We start from the raw sequence: 26,340 nt of genomic DNA, 5'->3' as shown, positions 1-26,340 counted from the left end.
TGAGGGACAGCGAGGGCCCCTAATCCAACCCCTTCCCTCTGCACGCACAGCACAGGACAACACAGCACAACACACACACTTTGACTATGAAGTGTGTACTACATTGATCACCCTTTTTTTTTTTTTTTTTGCCAAATGCGCACCCTTTCGACGTGTGTTTACAATCACATGCTGAACCATTACAGACGTGTGTGTGTGTGTGTGAATGAAGCTATTGTGCCAGTGTGTGTATGTTCTACATAATCTTGGTCTCAGAGGTTGTGTGTGTGTGTGTGTGTGTGTGTTGTAATGTATACACTTATTCCCAGGAGTCCATTCATGGTGTAATTGGTGCTAACGGAGTGCTTGGGCTTTTCATGGGAGTGTGAGACTTCCTCAGTCTGTTTGCTTGGTCCAAAGTGCAAATACTTCTGGATAATTTTCTTTTCACACAGAATTAAACTGAGCTGTTTAAAAAAAAGAATAGCAAAGCCAGAAATGCATTAGTCAGAGATTCAGAGACTGGTGTTACTGGGGGTTTTTAAACACTGTATATACTTTCCACTTTATTACACACTCCTACCTTGTTGCTCATCCCGTAGGTGTTCAGGTAGTTTCCTTCCATGAACAACGTGTGTTCATCATCCTCTACCCTACACCAGTGTCACATTTGGACATTTTTGTGTGGTTGAGTGTTTTTCAAAACCGCAGTGACACTGAGGTGTTTAAAAGCCTGCTCTTAGCTTCTCTGTGTCTCTCTCACTTCCTCAAATACAACCATCCTTCATTTAATATACATACTGATGCACCTGCATTACAGTGCACTGCCACAGAGAGAGAGAGAGAGAGAGACAGAGAGAGAGAGAGAGAGACAGAGAGAGAGACTGAAAGAGAGAGACAGAGACACAAACCAAGGCAGAGAGAGAGAGAGAGAGAGAGATGGCTGCCGCTAGTAAAACATGTGATGGATGAATAAATGTAAATATCTAAAGCATTGATGTTGTTTGATAACCATATTAATGTGTGTGTGTGTGTGTGTGTGTGTGTAGGCTTTGCCTACACTACATGTGGCTTTCGGAGCACAGGGGGCCCCAACCCTGGCCCCACTGAGACTGTTACACACAGCTGGCCAAAATTCCTCAGCCATGACCAAGCACACACACACACACACACACACACACACACACACACACACACCTTACATTTATGCCCTCAAGACTGAGGTGAGATTCTCCATCACATCCCTTCTTCTCTGAAAAAATGCTAGCAACAGGACATTTGGCCTAACACACATACATACACACACACACACACACACACAAACCAGTCATAACTATTAAATTTTAAGCGTCAGAGTTCAGACCCAAAGAGAAATATTGCACAGAGATCGTTTAGATGAAGACAAGACCTGTGTGCCAAGGTTACATTTTTACATAACCATCCATACTGTAGCTTTTATAATCTTCTAAAATGTGTGACAACAGCAGTTGTGAAAGTTTACCTTTTTTAACAATAGCTGTTGTACTCTAGAAATGACAGAAAGCTTGTGGGAAAGTACACAACCGCCAGCTTGATGCTAAATTACTCTTGAAACGAGCCGATTTCGTGGAAATTAACATAGATGAAACTCGTAAAAAAGAGAAACTGAAAGTTTATACACAGTAGCCCTAATTTCTCTCATTTCTCCGATTGTCTCAGGTGAAACTAGATGCATCGGGATAAACAGCATTTGTGATGTCACAGAAATATAATATATATAGATATAGATGTATACAGATTCCTTTTCCATCCACCATATTTATTAGCAATGATATGGTTTTTTTTGTCACGGTGAATCCGAGTGTCAGGAAGAACAACCCTTGAGGATTATACTCCGCCTGCAACTTACACACAAGCTTCAAGGTCTTAATGTAGAGCTCATGGGGTTAAACACTTCGCTGTAATGACTTCTCCGTATGATCGTTCCGAGAGAGAGAGAGAGAGAGAGAGAGAGAGAGAGAGAGAGAGAGAGAGACACAGAGACAGAGAGAGAGAAAGAGAGAGGAGAGACAAAGCCAAAATAGGAAAGGAATAGCAAAAGGACTTCATACAGAGACTTAGGATTAGCTTGGATGTTGCATTATTACTGAAATAATCTTTACTTTTCCCTTAAACAGCTCTAAATCACATAATATTGAGTCGTAGGCTTGTTCAAAGCATCATCTGTACACTGGACCATCAATCATGTATTGAGATGTGCATAACATCTCTCTACTTAACAGACCATTAGTGTAAGACAGAGTGCAGAGAGTGTGTAAGAGCTCCAAGACAAACCTACCGACTCTAAACATGTCATTACAGAGCACATCATCTGCTTGACACACTGTAAAATTCGGCAGAGATGAAATACAGCTCATATTACTGCTCTTACACTCACACACTGACCATGTTTTCCACTCACTCATGCAATTATCCAATCAGCCAATCACATCGCAGCACTTCAGTGCATAAAGTCGTGCAGATACAGGCCAAGAGCTTCAGTTAATGTTCGCATCAAACATCAGAATGGGGGATAAATGTGGTGTGTTGCTGGTTTGAGTATTTCAGGAATCCTGGGATTTTCAGTCTCTAGAGTGGTGCGAAAAACAAATAAGAATCCAGCTCATCCTTGTTGATGAGAGAGGTCAGAGGAGAATGGCCAGACTGGTTCGAGCTGACAGCAAGGGTAGGGTAACGTACACAAATAAACACTCTTTACTGCTGTGGTGAGCTGAAAAGCATCTCAGAACCGCAGTGAGAATGCGCTCTCTTTTAGGACAGTTAGTCTTATGAAAAGATCAAGTCATTGACTGGCTCAGATAAGAGAAACGTTGCTGACCACACATTTCGACCAATCAATAACTGATCAATCCTTCCTTCTCTAATGTGTAACATTTGCTAACTTTTGCTAACATTTGCTGTCTTAAAAAAAGTGTATGATCTGTTACAACCAATATTTCAGTTATTTGGTTATTATTTTGGTTTATGCTTCACTAACAGTAGGTTCAAATGAAGGTGAGAATACTATCAACTATATGAATTAAACCGCATTAATATTTTAATTATATTTAATTAAATTAAATAAATTAAATATTTAAGTGTTTGGTGTTTCGGTCTGGTGGAGGACTTTGGACGTCCAACCTCAATGGGCTGTAACAGATGTCACATGCAAGTGATTTTTCACCTGCTGTATGAAAAGCTGTGCTGGGAGGGAAATTCTGACCTTTCATCCATGAAGTAGAGAGAGAGAGAGAGAGAAAGAGAGGTAGAGCTGAGAGCCGTCTGCTGTTTGCTTTTTGAACCAATATACACTTTTGTTTATCAAATAAATAATATTACATCATACTGATAGGCTGCTACCACTATCAGATGGACTTGGGAGCACATGTGCGAGACCTGGGTTATAATCTGTCCTTGCACGTGACATCCTAAGTCCAAATCCTACTTGCACAAAATAAATAAATAAATAAATAAATAAATAAAATAGGAGCAAATGTGAGCAAAACATTTGCACTGTAGAACCCTGATCTATTTGTTTCAAAATGGCAGAAATTCACAAAACTACTACTTATCGCAAAAGTGTTAGTGTATGGACAAAGCGTGCCTAAAACTGATTTGTCTAATCAATGACGTGCTTTACACAAAAACAAAACCGAATTATAGGAATCTGTTCTGCTGTACTATTTGGACAAATTACTGATATCATTGTAACGGCAAAACACCTAGCTAGCTAAACTAGCTAACTGTGCTAAATAGAAATAGTATTATGTATACAGTGCAATATGTATTAAGCATGTGCTGAAAATTAATTATACTATCTGGCAGTTCACAATACAATAATAATACATAAAAAAAAAAGAATAACTAGCCTGAAGGAAGAAATAAACATCATCTCTATCACTTTAAAGTTTCCTTTCTGATAACCATACTCAAGTTATTTGAAGTCAGTGTGAGATTTTATCACTTTTCTCATCTCATGCCATACTGAGAACCGACTTCTGAATTGCCTCACTCGGATCAAAAGATTATGTCTTAAATTCCTTCAAAGTTAATCTCACGTTCATCTTGCACTAATACACGCCTGACATCCAAAGAATGAGAAACTGTAGACTACGACGTCTTGCACAACTTTGCCCTCGTGTCGTATGTTGTGCTCAATAATATTTCAACATCAGCGATGTTAATGATCTCTTCTGCTACGAGGAGTTAGGAGAAAGAATTCAGACGATCAGAGAGCCGTAATGAACCAGGAGTGACAGATCTGTCCATGATGTTCTGCGGTCTTTCACAGCACTCTCGTCCGATAGACAGCTTTATGAGGTTAATGTGCATCCTCTCCGAGAACGACACGATGGATTACTCTTTAGATCTGAGTGTCCTGATATTAGAAAGTAAAGGATGAGGCTGAGGAGGCATTTCTTTCATATCATTTTTGATCTAAGGATGCTTTAACAGCTGTTATGACCAGTGTGTAATATTCCATCGACCCCTTAACTATCGCTGAATGATGACAGTGTCGCTTGTGGCTTAGGAGAGGTGTAGGTTCTTACCAGTGTGTGTGAGCAGGGTATTACTGCAGCGAAGGGGGCGCAAAATATATATTGCGTGTCATGTACACGTTACACCATGACAGTAAAACAATACTGGAAGCTGGTTATGAGTCATATAATTAGTAATATTAGCGACTCCTAATTACCTGTTAACAAGTTCAGTAATGAGACTGTGAATAAACCTAACAAGTTATTAGCTGTAACTAAGCTCATTTTATATTTCAAGTAAACTTATATAAAGTATGTCCACATGCTCTGTGGTGAACAGCAGCAGAGACACTTATTGAGTTAGTGTATAGTGAAGTAGTCCTGAGGAACAAGTTGTTGTTTCATTTTCTTAATTTAAGCCCCCGTTCATGTTCGTTCCTTGCATGGAACGCAGGCACGGCATTATCTGCTTGGTGATTAGGGACAACGAAAGCTACGATTCATCAGAGAAACAACACAGGCTATAAGCGAAAAGGAAACACGCATTACGAGATACAACATAATTTACTTTCATCCATCTTAAAGCTGCAGACGTCATGTTTCCTGACTGACATTTAAACCGTCCCACCTGACCATGGCCTATTCAAGCACTTACAAAACACACACTTGGACATATTTTAAATACATATAAGTGAATGATATGAAAAAATCAAACACTGTCATTTTATTGAGCTAACTTTCTACTCCTCCAGACCCAGACTTCAGTGGGCCTGATTGGTGTTATGGCTACGTCTCAGAGAGTGCTGCTTCTTGTAAGAGAGTCTGTTTTTACGTTTTTAAAACATTCACATACAGCCTATAAGTACTTTCAAAAACCTAAAAAAAAAACCCCGTACAGTCCGGCATTCTTTATGATTCATACTCAGTTTTTTCTCAGAAAGTGGAAATCCTGCACAAAAAAAAAAAAAAAAAAAAAAAAAAAAAAAAATGTAGGTGATTATGAGAGTAGCAGCAATTACTGAGGTGACCATGACAATATTGCTCATGCTGTATATTATACTGTATAACTCATTAGTGTTATAAATCTAGTACATCTAGATAGTACACACTATTTACTGTAATAGCATGAGGTTTGGGACACAGCCAGTGGCTGGCACCTTTTTTTTTTCCTCCCAGACAGGAAATCTCAGACAACTCTGAAGAACACATAATTATAAAGATTAATATGCACATTGTTCAGAGTGGATTTTTTTCCTTCAGGACTCCTCACCCTCCTAACCCTTTCTGTCTTTAGAAAGCTTTTTAGAGCTAAATGTAGGTCCTAAACCTGCTAAAAACATACATCTAGTCCAAAAGTCTCCTAAGAACCAAGAGACCAGGACTGAATCACAACCAATCCTAAACAATCCTAAACAATCCTGGTGATTAACAGTACAAATCAAGTTCATACGTTTCATATATTTTATGACAAAAAAGAAAAAAAAGGTAAAATGTCATGTGCAGGAGTGATTTAATGATTATGGAGTTGTAAGTGCAGACACCTCCTGAACTCACCGCCATTGTCATGTTAAAAAATAAATCAGTAAATAATCAGCAACACTTTCAATTTATTTACTGTTTTGAATGCACTTTTGTTGATTTAATTTTTACTGCTTCAGCCAATCACTGTTAATATCCATTCATAAAACACAGTGTCGTCCGTAGCAACAAGGTCGACCCCGTCGTTACTCTGAGTTCGGGAACTTCTTGGTGGGAATTCCTCTCAGTTTTCATGTTTTAAGAAGAACCTCTTAGTTAGGAACTTTTAGTGCTACTTAGGAGAAGTCTAAATGATCTTTAGGTTTGTGTTCAGACTTGTGCAAGGAATCGGTGAGGCGTAACAATGTCTGTCTCTCTCTCTCTCTGTCTCTCTCACACTCACACACACACACACACACGCGCGCACGCGTTTCTGGTAGGCAACGTGTTAAACAGATGTGTGCAGTTCAGTGGGAGTCGTCTCTCCTCTGCTCTCAGCTAATCTACTAATCTAATAATGGCATGCGAAGTGGAGTGATGAGGAATGAATCCTATAATAAACTGCCCTGCGCAGGGTGGAACCCAACAGCCCTTACACCCTATAAAGTGCACTATAATGGTAGTGTAGTTTACAGTGCAGAGGGTGTATTATTTACACACAAGTGTGACTGATGTTTTTTATATCAGCACAGGACGAATTTGTCATGTGTGACACTGCACTGAACAGCCCTGTAGGCAAATCAAACATAAACCCAAAAAACAGCCTGTGAATGTGTATGTGTGTGTGTGTGTGTGTGTGTGTGTGTGTGTGTGTGTGCGTGTGTGTGGTTCCACATGAAGTGAGAGCTTCTGACACGTCAGCAACACGGGTCTTTAACTAAATAACAATGATATGTAACTAAAACACACCCAACAGCCACCATCAAGCCGTCTCTGTATAATCACAGCTCTGTGGTGCAGCGGAGTTTTAACCACGAGAGCGGAGAGAAAAGGACACACCAAAAGAGGACCAAAAAAAAAAAAAACCTTACCTCTTTTCTGCATGAAGGTGAAGAGATCATCCAGAAACTCTTTCCTGTTGGGGTCACTGTCCAGCTCATACAACTGCACGAGAAACAAACAGATTATTATTATTATTATTCCTTTAATAGCACACTACACACACTCATGTCAATATAGCTACAATGAGAGACAGACAACAAAAAAGTGTGAGAGAGGGCAAAGAGAGAGAGACAGGGACAGAGAAGGGGATAGATAGATAGATAGATAGATAGATAGATAGATAGATAGAAATCACCTTGGCGAAGTCTCTGGAGGCCTCTCCTCTCGATCGGTTACTGTCTGATTCCTCTCCCCACACACCACTGCCGTTCTGCAAAGAGATCATCATCATCAGTTATCATCATCATCATCACCACAACCACCAGTTAGCAACATCACCACCACCACCACCAGTTATCATCATCATCATCATCATCATCATCACCACCACCAGTTATCATCATCATCATCACCAACATCATCATCAGTTATCATCATCATTATCATCACCACAACCACCAGTTACCATCACCATCATAACTATCATCACGTAATTATCCATACGCATTCAGTATCATTTAAACTTAAACCTACACAGTTCATGAACTGGAAATGCACCAAATCCAGACGCTCCGCCCCCAGAGGACACAGAGCCTCTGATATGTTTTGTACACTTTTCTGGCTACGAGCTTCAGAATTTTGAAGGGTTGCAATCAGACTGACTCTCTGTACGTCCATCAGTAACACAGTGACACAATGAGCTTTTGGTAACTGGACTTATTAAAGTCTGTGAAGAGTGAGTTTCTGTGAGGTGTAACAGAAGAGCGTTTGCCTGATCCCAACAATGCCACCTCCATCCTTAGCCTGGAGACAAGGGAGCAAAATTGGCCTTGCTCTCTCCTGTCAATCACAGCGATGCCAGCCAATCGTGGGTGTCCGTGTACTCGTGTACGCAGGAGAGGACGGACAGCGCTTTCCTCAGTGTGTGTGTAAGTGCTCTGTGATAATGGATCATCAACTAGCTAGTGAGACGAGCTGAAACCCGACACCGCATGGACACCAGCGTCTTCCTTAAAGAGCACGCTAATTCTCCGGGAGCTTCTGTTGTAAGTTATGCAAAACGGCACAGAAACATTTCCTAATTTTTTTTTTTAATCTTGTCAGAAGTCACCTATGAATAATCATTTGAGATTACTTTATTTTCACATTTTTAATAATGCATGCATTGCATTATTGCGCTGAAGTGATAGGACATGTAAGTGGAGGCACTATTGAAGTCACTGTTAAAGACAAATGGACATCTTTCGAATATACATTACATTATCCAGGTTCTACGAAGGCACTGTGTTATACCCTAGGTAGTGAGCATATATAGTGAACAGGAAGCCATTTTGGATTCAGCTTAACTGTGTGTTGGAGGAATATGACACACATTCACAGCACAGATCATGCCGTTTTGATGGATATTCACAGCTGCACCTCTTAAACTCACACAATTCAGGATCATCGCTAGCCATGTGTGAGAGCGGGCACACACACACACACACACACACACACACACACACACACACACAGAGAAACACCTCACTTCAGGCCCCCCTCACAGGTGTCTCTTCCCAGGAAATGGTAAATAAAGTTGTCCACCCATTTAACCCCCACACAACCAGAGGCCATCTGTGCTGCACCTCCATCATTTATCTACCTCCACCTCCCCCTCTTCATCCCTCCATCCCTCCCCCACCCAGCTGCATTCAGCCCCCCCTCCAACACACACCTCGACCCAAAACAGCTGCAATGGCAAGTCAAGTTCACGAGCTGCGCTGCTGGGGGACAGAAGGGCACTAAAAGACACCCTCTCTTTCTCTCTCTTTCTCACACACACGCACGCGCACACACGCGCACGCACACACACGCACACACACAGCTCATAGGGGTGACCAACGGCTGCGTAAATAAGGGCTGGAGGTCGGTGGAATGTTCTGGACAGGAATGTTAGTTAGACGAGGAAACGATAAAAGCCTTGGGAACAAAAACAGGCCTCGTCTGGAGAGGTGTGAGCAGCCGGAGAGCAGGGTCTGCTAACGTTTGGAGAACTGATCGGAGAACACACACAGACACACACACACAAACGCACACACATACAGAGGTACATCATGTCACATAATGCAGCAAAGACATTTAAAGGGCATACATTATGCTCCTGTGCATTTGGTTAACTCATTTCCATCTCAACCTCCAGATGTTCAGCGCCCGTGTGTGTGTGTGTGTGTGTGTGTGTGTGTGTGCTGGAAGTACTATGTAGGAGAGATGTAACTTGTAACAAAGATGTAACAAAATGATCAAATCACGACACTGGATAACTTTTTACACACTACACAATATGTGTAGCCTGCCTCAATATTTATGTCTATGTAAAATACATAAAATGAGATGAGAATAAAGATGATTTTTATTTAATATGTACAAAAATTAATTATTCAACAAAGAACAAGAGAATATGAAGTATTCATAACCAAAAAGTATACATTAGCATCTATTCAGTTAGTTGATCAGCACTGTAAAATGCTCTGAAAAAAGCATATCTTGATCTAATTTATCACAATATTTTGTGGAAAAAAAAGTTTTTCATGATGTTCCATAACATTAAATGTAACTATAAAAAGATAAAAAAAAAAAGATCTTTTTTTAATAAATTAAAAATTGTAATTGGAGGCAAATTTCTGAAAGAACAAAACACTTTTGTGCCGTTATTATAATTGTTGTTACTGCATTGCTGTTTTTTCTTTTTTTTACAAAACGTCAGTGATGACAGGAACTTGAGAATATGACGTGTCATTCTTTGATTAAACAAATGGCTGTGGTATAAGAGGAATAAACCACATGCTGTTACAGCAAAAAAAAAAAAATCTATAAAGAAAACGAGAAAAAGAAACAAATGGAACGAAATGGCTTGAGATACAAAAACGTAATAAAAGCACCGACATGTCACAATAACAATAATTAGAAAAGTGTATGATGCTGTGATATCACGATATTGAAATATCATCATGTGGCACTAACCCTAAGGGATGTGACTAATTTTATGCTTTTTTTCCAGATTTAACACCCGTATTCTCCTCACTTATCCATGCGTCTCTTTCTGATCCGAGTCAGGCGTCTTAAAGCACTAAAGCGTGCGGGGCATCAGGTCTATAGCGCTGCGATTGAGAAACACTGACCTGCATGATCTCGACCTCAGACTGGACCAAACGCTGATATCTACAGAGTTAATCTTTAATCAGTGTCTACGGTTTGATGTCCCATAAATCCACAGGTCATGCATTAGCTACTAAACCTGAGCAAACAAGAGCGCGCGCACACACACATACACACACATGCACAAACACTTGGTAAACAACAGGACTACACAGTGATCAATACAGCTCGATTAAACTAAAACACACATGGTGTGATCAAAGTGTACGGCTCGATGCACTGCAGTGGACTTCTCAGAACCGGAGGACAAAGCCCTGCTGCGTGAACACGAGGCTGAGACACGAGGCTGAGACACGAGGCTGAGACACGAGGCTGAGACAGCAACACGTTTTTGCGTGTCTGTAATGACGTGGCTCTACAGGTGGACGCAGAAAGCTGAAATCAGATTTAAATCAGCATTCAGGAGAGCCAGACGATACACAAATCAGAATTAAAATGAGCAGTAGTACGCAAAGTTCCTGTGAAAGCAACGCACATCTAAATCGGGAAAGTCTCAGACACACCTTCTCACTGAAGGGGTTTCTGTCTCTCTTTTTATTTTTAAAAATTTTTTTTCTACATTTCACAACACTACTGAACATACACAACACCACACACTAGCTAATATTGGGAAACTAATTAAAAACATACACACATATATATATATATATATATATATATATATATATATATATATATATATATATATATATATATACACATACACACACATATATATATATATATACACACACATATATATACACACATACACACACACATACACACACACATACACACACACATACACACACACATACACACACACACATACACACACACACATACACACACATACATACACACACAGTACTGTGCAAAAGTCTTAGGTACCTTTTTTTGAGAACAAACTGTGTTATAGGTTTTTATTTTCTGACTTCTACATTACTGATTCAGTACAACAACATTTTAGATTCCAAACATTAGTTTTCCAGCACAAAATGAAATGTTACAGAAAAATGTTTGTATGTCAGTAAAGAAAGCAGCAGATTCCATAAGAGACACTTTACAGATAAAAACATAATGAAGGCTGCTGAGTTTCGCTGCAGAAATAAGAAGCGAGTCGACAGTCAAAGTCTCCAGAAGAACTGTGGCTGCTTCTGCAAGACGCTCAGTAACACTTCCAGCTCATTTCCTTATAAAACTGCACACACTGCACCTGAGACTACTAATTTTTTTTTTTAAAAGCGAAGGATCGTCACACCAAATATTGACTTTGTTTCATTTATTACTGTTTACTGCTCTTTATAGTATTTTTTTAATGTAGAAACATTATTTTTGAAGGCATCTTTACTCTACAGTATTTCTTTACAAGACCTTTGCACAGGACTGTATAAAGACACATTTTGTAATTGTTTACGTTGTAAAATAAATGAATTTGTTTAGAACTTGGCAGCGTTTAAAGCTACTTTCACAGAGTAGTTGTGAGATATTTGAATTTTTGAGGGATTATTGTAATTATATAATTATAATTATTTGAAATAACTCTCTCCAGATTTGCAGAATACAAATTAATCTATAGAGTAGGAAATGTAAAGCCAGCTCCATCTCTCATCTATCTCTTTCTCCCTCCCTCTCTCACACTGAATCTTTCTGTTTCTCTCTTTCTCACTTCTCTGTCTTTCTGTCTCTCTCTCTCACTTCCCTGTCTCTCTCTCTCTCTCTCTCTCTCTCTCTCTCTGTCTCCCTCTCTCTCACTTCTCTCTCTCTCACACTGAATCTCTCCCTGACTCGCTCACTTTCTCTCAATCTCTGTCTCTCTTTTTCTCTCCCTCTCTGGCTTTCACTCTGAATCTTTGTCTCTCTCTTTTCCCCTCTATCTCTCAATCTCTCACTCTGAATCTTTGTCTCTCTGTCGCGCACTCTCAATCTCTCTCTCTCCGTCTCTCACTCTCAATCTCTCTCTCTCCGTCTCTCACTCTCTCTCTCTGTCTCACTCTCAACCTCTCTCTTTCTGTCTCACTCTCAATCTCTCTCTCTCTGTCTCACTCTCAACCTCTCTGTCTCTCACTCTCAGTGTCTCTCTCTCTCTCTGTCTCTCTCTCTCTCTGTAGTTCTCTCTGTCTGTAGTTCTCTCTGTCTGTAGTTCTCTCTGTCTAACTCTCAACCTCTCTGTCTCTCTGTCTCTCACTCTCAGTGTCTCTCTCTGTCTCTCACTCTGAATCCCTCTCTCTGTCTCTCACTCTCAATCTCTCTCTCTCTGTCTCTGTCTCTCACTCTCAATCTCTCTCTCTCTGTCTCTCACTCTCAATCTCTCTCTCTCTGTCTCTCACTCTCAATCTCTCTCTCTGTAGTTCTCTCTCTCTGTCTCTCTCTCTGTAGCTCGCGTCAGAAAGCTGGGACGTGTCCGTTGTGGACGTGTTGGGTCTCGTTGAGGAGCCGTGGTCAGTGCAGGAATGCTCTGAGTGTTTGTTCATGCTTTGTTCTGCCTCTGGCTGTCTGCTGACCGCTGTGTGCTAATGGCTCCTCTCAGTCTGTTGATCAGACTCTACAGTAATGCGTAGGTGCACACGCAGAAGGAGCCGCCTCACTTCAGTTCCACTCTCACACTCCCACAGCTGGCTCTTACGCTGCGTTCGAGGCGACGTTCTAACTTGTAATTACCTGCCTACAACTGGTAAAAAACACCGAAAACACAGCCTCAACTTGGGGTAGTCTTCTCAGCTACCAGTTCCTTTCCTGAGTTCCTTACAGAGTGACGTTAAATCAACATGGCTGCTCACACTGTGAACACGGGAAAGTCGCACTTCTCTACTTTTAAATGACTTTACAGCAGTATTGGCTTTGGATCAGTTCTTATACAGACACATCACTTGGTTAAATCTGTAACAATGACCACACTAATCACTGTTCTGAGAAAGTAATCATCAACATTAGAGTTATCACTAACATTAGCCGGCTAGCTTGTTGCTAACGTAGTCGCTATTGTTTGCTGTTGCTGTTGTGCTGCAATTTCAGTCCAAAATGGTGCATGATGTTTGAAGTTCACTACAGTAGAGCAGCACCAGTAGCCACTCAGGCCTGTAACTGTTAAAGTGCACTTAAAGTAGCTTTTGATGAGCTTTATGTGCTCTAAAAAACACGCGCTTTTGCGGAGGCGTCCACGTTCAACTTCGCACGCCGAACGTCTCGAGGTGGGAAATGACGTCATTACAGCTTGCACATTACCACTAGGCACCACGAACGCAGCAGAAAGGGGAAATAAACGTGTCCACACGCAGTCAGGCTAATCTCAGCTCCGACCCCGGCTTTCTTGCTTACTGTGCATTCTTTTAGGGTTAATTCAGTATGCGCCTGTCTTCAGGATTACACCAACAACCAGGGGAAGAGAGATAGCACATTCTAACAGGAAGTGACAGATAGACCAGGCACTTTTGCCTCACAGAGAGAGCGAGAGAGAGCGAGATAGATAGAGAGACAGAGAGAGAGAGGCAGATGCAGACACACAGAGAGAGAGAGAGAGAGAGAGAGAGAGGGAGAGACAGCACAAAAGTGAGAGACAAACACAGAGAGATACAGAGGAAGAGAGACAGACAAAGAGAGACAAACAGAGGAAGAGAGAGACAAAGCAAGTTAAAGAGAGAGGGCCAAAGAGAACCGAGAGAGAGACAGACAAACAAAGACAGAACACAGAGTGAGAGAGAGAAAGAGAGAGTTACACAGAAAGAAAAACAGACGCAGAGACAGAGAGACAGGCGTACGTAAACATACAATGAGAGAGACAGACTGAGTGTGCCAAAGAGAGAGTGAGACAGAGAACAGACAGAGACACAGGAAACTGAAACAATGGCATACAGAGAGAGAGAGAGAGAGAGAGAGAGAGAGAGAGAGAGAGAGAGAGACACAAACGTACATAAACATACATAAGTTTTAGGGATTCATTTCACAGAAATCCAAAATGAATCAGAATCAAATCCAAACTCAGAGTCGTTCAAAGAGTCGACACTGATACGAATGAATTTCCATCAAGTGACCACAAACATATGCAAGACAGTTGTTAGGAAGAACAGAGAGCCATGCCACGCCACAACACACACACACACACACACACACACACACACACACACACACACACACACACACACACACACACACACACACAACTATACATGAGGACTGGAGTATGTACTCAGGAATCAGGTAAACTACAAAAAGCAGATTTCATGTCTGTTTTTTTTTTCTTTTTTTTCTCCGTAGTTGCTCCAGGAAGCAAAGCACGCTTCTCTTTGCAAAACAAGTCGTCATGTAACGCTCATAATAATCAGGGAAATCACAGTGACACCACGGACACGTGTGGAATGAGGAGTCTGCTTACTGTTCAACATGCACTGTTGTATATTAAATCCCAAAGATGACACAAGTGACATGTCTGGATTCTTTACACATTACATCAGAAGAACATACTCAGACCAGAGAGTTACTTTTCCTCTCAAACACACACACACACACACACACACACACACACACACACACACACTTTCTCACGCACAGTTGAACTTGATCATGTCTGCCATTCTACATTATATACCATAGACAGGAATGTGTTAGGACTCTCACATCCTCATTCCGAACCACTTGTTGTCTATACTTTACACTGTAAGCAGACATTTTCACACAATGGGCCTCATTTATCAAGCTGGATTCGGAAGGATTTATGTGTAACATCGTTCGTTATGAACGTTTACAGAAACTCTTCATGCCATTCAGGACAATCCTGTAAATTTGGAAAAACCTTCGTAGCCTACTCGTGCTTGAGTGTGACTGAGTGTGCTAGGAAGGCTAATGTAAACCTCGAGTCAAATGCATAGCATGTCCTTCGTTAATAAAATAAACATCGCAATCACTGGCAAATCGCTGCAGTATGAGCAGAATAAGACACTGCGGACCGTGCGGTTATACGAAAATAATCCACTTTTGACCTTGGAGACAAACCACAAACACAAAACCGTGTCGCTGCTGACAGGAGGAACGTTTAATTGCAGCGGAAAACTTGATTCTGACGTGTTAAATACGCTCTGATTGCGGTTAACTGAATACGCAATCATTAATTCCTACGGATATCCGAACATTATAATTACTCAGAAGACACATCCTTAATCTGTAGTGTGTAGAACATGTCTGTACATCAGAACTTAACGAGTGGAGAGGGTTGAGTGTGTGTGTGTGTGTGTGTGTGTGTGTGTGTGTGTGTGTGTGTGTGGGTGTGTGTGTGTGTCTGTGTGCAGGCATGTTTTTCTATCTTGGTGGGGACCCCATGTCCTCACAAAGATAGGAATACCTCACAGGTTTGACCTTGTGGGGGCATTTGGCTGGTGCTCACGAATAAAACAGCTTTTTTATTCCTCACAAGGACGCTAAGACAAACATGTGTGTGTGTGTATGTGTGTGTATGTGTGTGTGCGCGTGTCTGTGTGTGTGCGCGTGAGAGGAATAATTAAGATAATTAGGATTTTAAGTGACATCTGAGTGGTTTTTTTTAACCACACAATCTGTCAGCAGGTCTTTTCACTTCACTCAGAGCTCATTTACTAATTCTTACACTGATAAAACACACACTGCATATTTCCCTCCCACACACACACACACACACACACACACACACACACACACACACACACACACACACACGCTGTGACAGCCTGAGCTGATCATCCTCACAAACAATTACACACTCAACCATGAAGATGTTGGTTCACTGTAATCCTAGAGACTTAATGCTTTTTCACGCCAATGTGTCAACTTTTTTTCCTGTAAAACAAACAGATGTGTTTCTGTGAATAAAACAGAGGCATTAATTTATGTCACGTATGATGTCACGTCACGTCACGTCACGTCTCATCAACCTGTTGTCAAAAAACACGCTATATTCTAGCCAGCTAGGTTTATTATTATTATTATCTTATTCCCCCTGTCAGAAATATCGTAATTACAAGGTATATGCACATGAATGCCACTGCAGTGTCGTAATTACATCTCAGGAACTCGTATTTTTTTCCTAAGAGTCCTGACTTTCCGACTTGGGGGCGTGTCAACAACAAAAACTCGTCTACAGCAGACGGAAAGATTTAAATGATAATTTTGTATGTTAAGCGTTCAGTTCTTTACTTTCTTTCTCTCAACGTTTTGTCACTGATGTTACAAAAATAAATACAAACAACAATACAAACAAATGCTAACTACAAACAAATGATTTTTTTTTAAAGATTTCCCATAATGCAAAGTGTGTTCACCTTGTAATTACGATATTTCTGACAGTACCTGAAGGCAGAGTAAGACACAGCCTAGCTAGCTAGAATCTACCGAACGTAGCGCACATCACAGGATTGTTATTGCTCGTAATATCAAAACACTAGATGCGTCAGTCTTTGGTAACAGTTTGACATGACGAGAGTCGTCCGTGACATGAATTAAAGCTGCTATTTGATTGGTTAGTGAGGTCGATTTGCAGGTGTCTATTTGTTTTACTGGATTTTACATTCATTTGAAAAAAAAATAATAATAATTCAGTACAATTCAACATATTCAATGTGATTTGCAGCTGGTGTAGAAAATTAATCAACACCTGTAATCAGAACGGAGAATTCAACAGCTCGTAATACGTTATTGTTTCTATACTAACAATTTGCGCAGGGACTTGTACTCCATACGCTCCACATGGGACCTTGTTTTACGACACGGGAAAGAGAAAAGAGATGCTGGTGAGAGAACGTCTGTTTATACCTGCCAAAACATAAGCGAAGACTTAAAACACTTCAGGACATGCTCTTATTGGAACATAATCAACATCAGTGGTAACCATCACACCGTTGATTAATTTCCTATAACTGCATGCCCCAACGTGTTAATTCCTTACTTATTACGCGTTTTGTCCTCCGGTTCTACTTTTATAATACTGCACAGTTATGAGTTCACATCATTTCAGTTCTGTTATTAATTCCTTTTCTACGCACATGGACTCATCCACAGTCACTCTCACGAACACAAATAGTTTCCACTGTCCGTGAGATTTAGGTTAATTGTGTGGGTTTTGTACACTCATCGCACACACACACACATGTGCGTGCAAACATGTATGTGATAAACACACAGGCAGATATGCCACAGGCAGGCTATAAAAAACGTGCTGCAGAACAAGTTGTGTGTGTTAGAAACGTTACCGCTTAAAATGTTAATCTATATATAAAGCATAAAACTTAAAATGAGCCCTGGGACAGAATTAGGTTGTTTTGTTCTGATGACACACACATATAATAAAAACACACACATGTGCACGCACACACACACATACAAAACATCACAATGACATGCCAGAGAAAAGCAACAGAGGAGGAGCTTCCAGTTTTACAGCCTAATCTGCACATGGATCTTTAACATGAACTGCTTTAATAACAGCAATTAACAGTTAAATACAAGATGGCATTCCTCTGTGTGTGTGTGTGTGTGTGTGTGTGTGTGTGTGTCTATCACCTGCAGCAGTGTATCATCTGACAGGTAGTCATTTTATTAACACACATTCCACACACACACACACACACACACACACACACAGCGAGCAGAGTAATTGATTTCAGGGGCTAAGGGGCAACATCACGTCCTCCATCATTTAGCACAGCAATTACACATGATCCTCCATTTTGTCTCTAATTCCATCAGGAAGTATATATGCATATATATAAAGATAATAAAAAAATATATATATAAAACATATAAACATATACATACGCATATTACATCATTTTTATACATATAAATATTAAATACTACGTAATTAAAGCTGACGTGGTGTTGGAGTTTTACAGCCCTAATACCCAGAACTGAGGCAGATGATAAGCACAGGGAACTCACACACTCTTGACGGGTGTACGCGTATACACGTATATACACACACACACACACACACACACACACACACACACACACACACACACACACACACAAACGGCCGCGCACACAAAAACAAAAACAAATGCATACACACACACATACAGAAAAAAACACACAATAATTGCAGACAAACAAAGGCACAGATAGTACACACAAACTCACGCACACATGCGCACACACACACACACACACACACACACACACACACACACACATGCAATACACAGTCAAACATTTCCCCGTAGTCATGCACTACTATTATTTAACATGTTTTAGAATATCATCATCACATACTGTATATAAGGAATCAAACACTTCGAGGTGTGCTGTTATAGGAAACTAATCACCAATGTGATGCGGTGTAGCTGCTCTTACAATGTGTTACTTATTAAAGAACGACATGTCAGTGTATCTCTAACGTAAATCAGAGCAGTAATGTTGTATAGCATGTGAACAGTAAAGGCTTTGTACAAAAGAAATTCAGTCAGACGTGTTCAGGTGTCATTTTTCTGCAGGGTGGAAAAGTGGGGGAAAAGTGACGAGTTACACAAAGCAGTCACACAGACCGGTACTGCATGGTTAGGAATCAGAAAAGGTTTTACGGCACTGGGATTAGTTAAGTGTAAGGCTGGGCGATAAGACGTTACGATATCAATATCACAATATACGAAACATTAGGATCCACTTTTCTGAATGTCCATTGTTACTTACTTTAGTCCATTACTGATTGGACGTTAAAATCCATTTTGTATCCACCTCGTTAAATAACTATAACCATTTTATTAAATAAATAAACTCTATGGCTCTACTGTTCTGTTGGCAAAACAGCAAAATGAAGTATTGTAATACATCACGTATCAACTATCTATCCCAATACTATATTTTTTGCCCCGATCGTTGAATGCTCAAATCTGATTGGTCAGAAGGTGTGCTTTATTTTCGTATAATAGCACAGGTAGTTCCGGCTGTAGTTTATATTAATGCGTTCGTGTGTAACGATTATCGTTTCTATACTAACAGCTCATACACATACACAGGTACTTCTATGGCAGATGCTCCGCATAATCTAAGACTAATAATAAACGTGTTAAGTAAAGCGTATAATCGCTGATCTGGTGAATTTTCTTGTAAGGAAACATTTATGGAAGGAGTCTCAGGTGTCAGTGAATTGTAGCAGTCTTTGCAAAGTTTCCCAGCACAGGAAAGTCTTCGGGACAGAGGAGTTTATGCTTTCAGGTTTCTTGGCAAAATGACAAGAAAGAGAGAGCGCGCGAGAGAAAGAGAGCGAGAGAGCGAGAGAGAGAGAGAGAGCGAGAGAGAGAGAGAGCGAGAGAAAGAGAGCGAGAGAGCGAGAGAGAGAGAGAGAGGCTGGTGACAGAACGACTGTTTTCGCAGCAATCGCATAAATGATAACAGGAACCAATTTGTCTCTCAGATGTTTTACAACATTAAACTGTAAAAACATTAAAATAAATTAAACATTGTAATCGTTGGCACGTGGAATAACACACTCCAGTCTGTGCTGTTATACGAAAACAATGCACTCTGTAATACGTTATTGTTTCCATAGTAACAGCTCATTCACAGGGACTTTTACGGAGGACGTTCCATACAAACAGTGTTTTTTAACAACGAAAAATGTTTAATTAGTGATACAGTGAGGTTTTCTGTGAGGAGATGTAATATGTATGGAAGGAGTCTCCAGTGTCAGTGCTTTGTAACAGTCAGAGGAGAGTTTTCCGCCACAGGAAAGTCTTCAGGACGGAGGATTTTACACTTTTCAGTCTCTGTTGTGTTTTATTCCTTACACATCGTCCACATCACCCTAATTACATCAAATTAAATCTGTTGTTGTTTTTCTAATATTTTAGAATATCTTAAAACGATAAGCTCTTAATCTCTAACAAGCTAATATTTAATGTTAAATAATTAGTTTCATGTTTTCTAGGGACACTTGTTTATTTCTACTTTATTTTCTACAGATATATTTACATATTAAGCTTTTACATTTGGCAGGAACGCAAGAAGGCGTTTATTTAAATAAAAAAGCGGTCAAAGGCACAGTGTAAAACCGGCTTTAGACTAAACTCTGTGTCGTATATTCGGCTCTATATTGCGATGTCTTACGATTAGTCGAACGTATTGAGTGCTGCGATAGTGATATATTACATAAGCCAATAGCATTCAATAACAATCAATAGCGTGGTAACCATTAACTTATGATAAATTGTTCAGCGCTAGTACATATTGTTCCAGCGCAACACCATCAGGGTCCTGTGCTTGAGGGCAAATGCTAAAGAGCTTAGCTTAAAAAAAACAAAGCAAAACACTAAGGTTCAGTCCATTAAACTGATTAAAGACCAAATCAGAGAGAGAGAGAGAGAGAAAAAAAAATCCATTCTTACTCCAAAGGTCAACTATTAGAGAAGAGTTACTAATACGAAGACACTGACCTAAAAAATAAGAAAATTAAAAACACCTAATCGACTTTACTGTAGCATGAAACGGCTTACGCTAGAGCTGTGGTATAATAAACACACGATATCAACATCACCGTGTTCAGTGCATCCCATCATTCAGCTTTCCAAGAACTACATTAAGCGCAATTGTGCTTTTTATGTTTTATGGGTGAAAACTTGCGTTGTAAAGACAACTTTAAGCTACGTTCGCTAAGTGACTATTTTCAGCATGTTTTAATATTAATTACGTGCTTGGACAATTAGCAAAACAGTATGGATGAAATGAATTTACAGTGGGATTGGTCATTTGGTGTGCCATTACTGACCCGTTTCCTGCGTTTCAGCATTTTTTTTAGTGCACGTTAAAATAAGCTCTTCTGATTGGTCACAAACTACATCTCATCCCCACTGCTCCCGCCCCCAGCTCTGATTCCAAGCGCACAAATCAGCAAATGTGGAGGTGGATAGATCTGAAGTTGTCACGTTAAAGACGTCATAGCGCCAAAAATGAATTCATGTACAAATAAATAAATTTGTATGTATCTTAGTATTAGTATTCACATTTTTGAGCCTTTGTGTGTGACTTCAAATTTAAACTATAACTGAAAGAATATTTTCTATGAGTAAAAATTTCAACATGCAAGATTTTTATTGTACAACATAAAAGTTCTTACAATGAAAAAAAAAGAAAAAAAAAAATGCACATTTTACACATTCTCAGATCAGGGCCATGTTTTGCAGCATAATTACCTCCATACATTTCTGGAAGGTTGTTTTGTCTACGAGCCCAGATGACTATCAGACATGCTCATATGACCATGGTGAATTTTTTTGGCAGCTATGATTAAGAAACCTTTATATATTTCTAGAAAATTAACTCTGTACGATATGGAATCACAGAGCAAAAAAACAATACGTTAGCAAGTGGAAATATCTTGAATCTTGAGTTAAATGTATGCAGTATTTCTTATTATAAGATGACAATTAACCAAATATAAGATTATTAATCTCTATTTAGACATTTTTAGTCATTTCAAGCTTGAACTTTTCTTTATCTACTAGTCATTTTTTAAAATCTATTTTCTTTATCTATTTTGTTCATTTTTAGCATGAATTTTTTTTTTTAAATGAAGCTAAATTATCTTATTCTAATAGAATAAGAAAACTTGAAGCTTAAAATTAGTAAAGGGGTATAATAAGGGTAAATAATAATAAGGGTAATAATCTTATATTTGGGTTATTGTAATCGTATAAAAGGAAAGGCTAGACCAATTTGATTATATTCAAGATTTTTCACTTTTTATATTTATATCTTTTATATTCAGTTTTCACTTGCTAAGATGGTGGCACTTCTGATTGATTTTATTTTCTTTCTCCTGCTAATGGGCTCTGAGTGTAGACAATACAGAATTTTATCACCCGTACCAAGTGAATCCTCCAAAGCGTTCATCTTTTCAAGATTCAGGAAGCAGCTAGGTGAATAAACACAAAAAAACGTTTTCCTCCTCAGCGCGAAAGGCAGCACCTGTCTGCAAATTCCCTGACGTGTCACCCGGACAAGACTGTCACCTTGGGTGATTTGGTAAGCAAGTTTCTCAGGGGCCGAGGAAGAAAAACAAACAAAACAAACAAACAAACAAACAAAAAAAAAAATCACAGAGGAGTGGATGCAAATAATGGAATTACTCCCCATGTAAATTTTTATTTGATCCGAGTCACACCATCATGAGCTCGGTCATGTCTTAAGAAGTTTCCAGACCGGTCGCGTTCGTTAATATCTTTTATACCACGTTCTCAAATCTGAAGGTGTTGATTAATTTTCTGTAACAGCACGACTCTAATACGTTAACGCTTCCATATTAACAGCTATAGATTATTTAATGACTTAGTTACTTAACAAAGAGAAACATACACTCATTGATATGGTAAAGTTTTAATATTTATGGAAGGAGTCTGCAGTGTCTGCACTTTGTCACAGTACGTTTCTCGGTAACATGACAAGCTGCGTTTTTTTTTTTTTAAATATTATTATCTTCACGAGAGAGAGTAAAGAATGAGAGGTTGGTGAGGGAACGACTGTTTGTAGCTGCTATAACGTGAGCAAGAACAGAAACTAGTTTCATGGACTTTCCGCAACATTAAATGTGAAAAAATGTGACGTGTTGTTTTTTTTAATAAACACAAATTTGTATTTGTTGGCAATCTGCTGTGGTATAAGAGGAAGAAAACTTTTCAGGATGTAATGTTACTGGAAAATAATCCACTTCTGTGTGGTAACCGTTACTCCGTATCAGGCATCATACGATTCGATCGTTGATTATTTTCCCCCCAAGTGTTTTCTTCCTTACTTACTACATAATGGCTGGTTTTGGCTGTCCTGAATTTCTATGTTCATTCAAGACCTACACACACACACACACACACACACACACACACACACACACACACACACCAGAGTTCTTTGTTAAAACAGCTTAATGAGTGTCGGGAGTCAGGCTTGTTAATGATTGACCCAGCCGTGTGTGTCTGTGTGTGTGTGTGTGTGTGTGTGTGTGTGTGTGTGTGTGTGTGTATGTATAGTGTGATCATATACGTTTAGTTCATAGTTCTGACTTTCATTAACCACATCAGCTAAAATCGGGAGTTTATTGGCTCAGAGATATGTTGACCCACATACAGCTTGGACTAAAGCCCTTCTCTTTAAATTACCATTAAACAGCCACTCGACAGCTGCTGGAGGAGCGACTTTACACTTTCAGCTCAGAGCCTGTTATGAAAGAGTTTAATTTGAAGTAAAGAACAGCGATGGTTCGATGAGTTTAAATCCCAGGATGTCCAGAGAGTCACTTCACCCTCCGCATCCTCACTCTGAATAAAAGCATCTGCTAAACAAATGTATGTGATGTATGTGTGAGCTACAAAACACTGCAAAGTATAAATCTTATACACAGTCAAACACACTAGGGATTAGGGATGCATCGATACCGATACTGGTATCACATACCCGTCCTTATTTCATCCTCGTACTCGTAAAGAACGCTCCGATACCAACATCTGATACCATGTGATACTACGTGCCGTAAGCCTAGTGAGCGCTGCTGCTCTAATGACCAGACGACACAAAAGGACAGCGACCTGGATGCATCTCACCATTAACGAGCAAACTGTGCTCTGTGAGAACATCAAGCGCGAGAAACTACAGCATCTTCCTATAGTACAAATACAAATAACCTGATAAAACATCATAAACATTAAACCTCCTGTTTATGAGGTGTATGAGCAGCACACGCTAGCCAGGTGAGGGAACACAATGTTCACACACAACACTAGGGGAGTGAAAATAGCACCGCTTAGCCAGTATGTTAATTGTTCTTGACCATCTGCCGCTATCGGCCACTGACAACGAGGGATTGTCATTGGGAAGACAACAATGACGTAAAATGACACTGCAACCCTATTCGATCCGATGATCAGCTACACCGAATCGCAGCCGTGCCGACGTTCAGAATATCCGAACTCCTGCTCATGCGATATGGCTTAAATAATCTGTTATAAATATCATGTACGGATGATAATACTGTTATATCACACAAGCCGTGCCCAGGGTAATTAATGCAGCTAGCTAATGCACTTAAAAATAGCTAGCTAATGCTATAAAGTACAGAGCTAATAGCTGAAGCACATGAACACACACCTGTATTCTTTTCACGGTCACTGTTTTAACCAGGGAAACGTAAACAACGTTTATGTTTACGTTTAAACAATGTTTATGTTTACGACGTCCCTGATTTATACTACGTAATATTATGTAGGTTACTTATTCCGTTATCAGTACTGCTATTGACGAGTACTGAAAAACACGTATTTAGATTATAAAAGAAAAATAGCATAAATGCATGGCTAATATTGATCCACAGCAATATGATATCTGAAGAGTCTTTTTTATTTAGCTTTTGTAAATTATACGACATGACAGAACGCACTTGTGTCAATATGTCTGTGTGTGTGTGTGTGTGTGTGTGTGTGTGTGTGTGTGTGTGAGTATATATATATAGATATCCCCCTTTGTGTAGACTACAATGCGCTCTGTACAGTAAATTAAATGACCGAATAAAGCAGATCTATATCTATTTATTTTTGTTCCTATTTTAGATGTCATTTCTGTTTTTCAACAATATGATCGTAATCAGCTTTTTATAAACACAGAACGTCTTTTTTTTTTATTTTTTATCAGCAGAACATCTTGTGCAAAAGTACAATTCTTATATAACTGTAATGTCTGAGACATGAAGTGGCTGATCCAGATTCCATCGTGTCAGACGCCTACACAGTGTGTGATAAGCCCAAAGCTCACACACCCACGGATTTATACGGTGAATAAAGAAGTTCCTCTTTTGTTTTTTTAGGTGTGGTGAGGAGAAAAAGCTGAAAAGCCTTCAGGGGCGAAATCCATGGTAAAGATCTCCACAATGCATAGCAAGAGGCTGATTTGTCAGGGAAATTTCAGTTCAGATTGTAAATATTCAAATATCCACCCCCCCACCCCCCCCCCCCCCACTTATATACATACACACACACACACACACACACACACACACACACACACACACACACGCACGTGTGCACACACATACACACCTGTACACACACACGCACCTGCACACATATATACATCCCCATATACATTCAGTTGTACAGGTTAAACCTGCTGATCCTGCCCTCTGACACGACTGTACGTTGTGTGTGTGTGTGTGTGTGTGTGTGTGTGTGGTGCTTTTCTATAGGCGGCCTGTTTAATCCCCTCCATGCCTTTATACAGAGCGTGTGTTAGGGCTGTCGAATTCATTTAAAGACGTGAATTATTCTTTACATTTTTGTGACAGAATTATTAACGTAAACTTTATACAGAGAAAGAATTACGTGTGATATTTTCAGTTTAAACATACAGAGACGTTGTATAATTCCACTGAATAACACAAAGTTTGTGTTTATTTTCTATACAAAACACTGGTTTTAAAATCATCGCCACTCATAAATATTTCCAGCAGAAATACCAGATTTTGGGCTTCTTTCATCATTTCGGTGTTGTTTGGCTCATCGATTTGCTCAAAGCTCGATTCATAGCCAGCTCTTAACCTCCTGGCAGAGGCAACCAGGTTTTGAGCTGAAATCTATATTCTGGTACTGTCCAAAAAAAAGGTGATGTTATGTATCTAATCATAAATGTATATAACCCCAAGGCTCGGACGCTATTTCTGGCTGTAACATGAACTATTGTTTATATACTACGTTATCGTTTCCATAGTAACTCTTGTACATATACAAGCTCATATACAAGGACTTGTACAGCTGATGCTCCACAAAATCGAAGCCTAATAATAAACAGATTTTTTTTTTTTTAAAAAATGTTGTTTAACGAAGAAAACCTTTCCTCTTTCCAGATTTCCCCATAACCAGGAAGTACAATGAAATCATATGAAATCAAATAAGCTGAAGTTCTCTCTTAGAAAGATATTTTCGAGGACTACTTTTCCATAAAACCTCTTACACTAGCAGTATTGTTGTTTTAAGCCGCTTAGCCAAAATAAATAGTTGTTTATTTTATTTCAGCTGTCTTCGTGTGTGTGTTTGATACGATGAAGTTAGGGACGTGCCGGCAGTGACAGCGG

General features: G+C 39.6%; 1 protein-coding gene across 2 annotated transcripts in view; it reads right to left on the bottom strand.

Annotated features, from left to right (window-relative positions):
* LOC113534732 (AT-rich interactive domain-containing protein 3B) overlaps window positions 1-26,340 on the bottom strand; it is a 68,318-nt gene that overhangs the window by 27,375 nt on the left and 14,603 nt on the right. For both annotated transcript variants that reach the window (XM_026927688.3, XM_053234823.1), the window contains exons 3-4: window positions 7,291-7,365; window positions 7,025-7,097 (exon numbers count right to left, since the gene is read on the bottom strand). In XM_026927688.3, the coding sequence (XP_026783489.3) occupies window positions 7,025-7,097; window positions 7,291-7,365 (148 nt within the window). The remainder of the gene's footprint in view (window positions 1-7,024; window positions 7,098-7,290; window positions 7,366-26,340) is intronic.

The sequence above is a fragment of the Pangasianodon hypophthalmus genome, chromosome 6 (genome assembly GCF_027358585.1).
Source record: "Pangasianodon hypophthalmus isolate fPanHyp1 chromosome 6, fPanHyp1.pri, whole genome shotgun sequence".
NCBI lineage: Eukaryota > Metazoa > Chordata > Actinopteri > Siluriformes > Pangasiidae > Pangasianodon > Pangasianodon hypophthalmus.
This window is presented reverse-complemented; position numbering and strand designations above follow the sequence as displayed.